The sequence below is a fragment of the Argentina silus genome, assembly GCF_951799395.1.
Source record: "Argentina silus genome assembly, chromosome: 14".
Lineage (NCBI taxonomy): Eukaryota > Metazoa > Chordata > Actinopteri > Argentiniformes > Argentinidae > Argentina > Argentina silus.
Window position 1 is genome coordinate 17,144,972 of NC_139668.1, and position 2,500 is coordinate 17,147,471.

At 47.7% G+C, this 2,500-nt stretch overlaps 1 protein-coding gene across 1 annotated transcript in view; it reads right to left on the reverse strand.

Annotated features, from left to right (window-relative positions):
• Window positions 1-2,077, reverse strand: part of LOC310814727 (uncharacterized protein) — a gene marked incomplete at its 3' end in the record, with an annotated part of 36,741 nt that extends 34,664 nt beyond the window's left edge. Inside the window, exon 1 of the mRNA XM_083684227.1 lies at window positions 1,930-2,077. Within this exon, the coding sequence (XP_083540353.1) occupies window positions 1,930-1,985 (56 nt within the window). The 5' untranslated portion in view covers window positions 1,986-2,077. The remainder of the gene's footprint in view (window positions 1-1,929) is intronic.
• Window positions 2,078-2,500: the final 423 nt, after the last annotated feature.

Genomic DNA, 2,500 nt, shown 5'->3' on the forward strand with positions numbered 1-2,500 from the left:
AATATTTCAGTCACACCAGTACAGTCCACAGGCTATCCTATCCTACACCAAACGCTCCGAGGAACAAAACAAACATTTCATTTATAGACTAATCCATATTTTTGGGAATTAGGATACTTAATTTTTAGTAAAGAGAGAAATGTATCCTGTGTAATTCTCCGATTGTTACACACACACACACACACACATAAACACACCCGCGTTCACTTAGCAACGCACACTGTTCAAACACACGCTGAAAGTCGGCAGGCTGACTATGTACCTTTACATCAACAATCTAACCTCTTATTTCTTACTCTGCATAGATTAGTTATCTATCTTTTCTTTCCTTGTACATTAGTGACTCTCCTCTCCCCCTCTCCCCCTCTCTCTCCCCCTCTCTCTCCCCCTCTCTCTGTGTCTGTGTGGAGGCCGAGGGAGGGCTGGGGAGCAGGGCTCCACTTTAGTTGTCTTATCAACGGCTCGACGCAGAACAGGCCAGAGGTTAAGAGTGCCGTTGTTTCCTTTATAAAACCTAGAACAATGTCAACTTGTCCGGCTCTGATCTCCGTATCTGTCTCAGTGGCTTTCTGCTGCCCTTCGTTTGACTAGGAGGAGAAATTACATGAGAGGAATGTGAGGTGTGGTAAATTTATTTCCTCAAACACGTGTTTGGTTTTATTTAGATGCCACATTTACTGCAGACTATCTGTCCCCTGTGACTCTGTTCAAAATGATTTAAACATTTTTTTTTAACAGATCATAGAGGCACTTTGTTTGACAACTCACTATCCCATGTTGTGTGTGTCTTTTTAGGAAGACACACAGAGAGAGTGTGTGTGTGTGTGTATGTGTCTGTGTGTATTTATGTGTGTGTGTTTGTGTGTGTTTGTGTGTGTGTATGTTTTTTGTGTGTATTTATGTGTGTGTGTGTGTGTGTGTGTTTGATTGACGCTCTGTCTCTGAATGTGTATTTACATAAAACACTCCTAACACACACACACACACACACACACACACACACACACACACCACACTCTCCCCATCACCCCAGCCTGTGTGCTCTACCAGCCAGTTAATCTGCATTTTTAACGCTGTCCTTAACAGCAGCAAAAAAGAGCAAAGCGCAGGCTAAAGGAGCAGTGTGTGTGTGTGTGTGTGTGTGTGTGTGTGTGTGTGTGGGGGGAGCAGAGCGGAGCCGTGTGTTCTCCAGCCGGCGGTCTCTAATACCTCTGCCGGGCCACACGCTGAGCTGCCCGTCTGAAATTCAAGCTCTCCTGGCATTTAAGAGCGCTTTCTCCCCCTCCTCTCCCCTCCTCCTCCTCCTGCTGCTTCTGTCCTCTCCCCTCCTCTCCTCTCCTCCGTTCCCTGCTCTCTCTTCTCGCCTAACCGCCCCTTTCCCTTCTCCCGTCCGACGGACGCAGCACACACACACACACACACACACACACTCTGCTCCTCTGGCACCATAACAAATAAACTAATCATGACCGTATTCACTATTTTGTTAAAGTGGTAGAGAAGCCATGACTCTCTGTGCTGGGACAGACATGTGAGTGTGTGGGGAGAGAGAACGTGTGTGTGTGCGCGCGTGTGTGTGTGTGTGTCCCACTCAGGTGGAGCGGCAGAAAATCTTCTCCACACGCTGAGTGAGAGCTGCTCTCTCTACCGCAGCCAAGCACCGGTAGACAGACACACACACACACACACACACACACGCACACCGTCACACAAACACGCTACCTCACAATGGAAACAACCTTGGTATGCTACCAGCAACCTCCACAACACAGCACCACATCAAATCAAATGACACACACACACACACACACACACACGCGTACGATCAACAACAGATACAATACACAGACAAACAGAACCACACTCAAAGACATTCACAATGACAGAAAGAGGATCATAAAAAAGAGATAAAAGAGAAAATTTACCTACTCTTGTTCAGAGTGCAATGAGAAACACTCAGGCAGGGAAAGTTCTACGGAATCCATCTGCTCTCTGCCACCATAATGTGAGCAAACCTCCACTATAAATCAAAGTTTTTTTTTTTCCTCTCCTCCTCCTCTCCTGTCCTCCTTCTCTCTCTCTCTCTCTCTCTCTCTCTCTCTCTCTCTCTCTCTCTCGCTCCGATCCTGACAGAGCACTGCAATTAACACAAGCGTTCTCCCAGTGACAAGCCTATAGGCACAGCCAGTTGGGACCAAAAGCTCTACCACTCTTCTAATCAAGGACTTAAAGCCACGATTGGACCTCATGAATATGAAGCAGGGCTCTGCATATGTAGTCCCCCTGGCCCTTCCAGACAGGCCATTGGTGGCTTATCAGCCAATGGCAGCGAGGCAGGGCTCGCACGGAGAGAGAGAGAGAGAGAGAGAGAGAGAGAGAGAGAGAGAGGGGAGGCAAGCAGGTGGAGAGGGAGGGCAGAGACAAAGAGAGAGAGAGAGTGTGTGAGAGAGAGAGAGTCTGTGTGAGAGAGAGAGAGAGAGAGAGAGAGAGAGAATTGAGA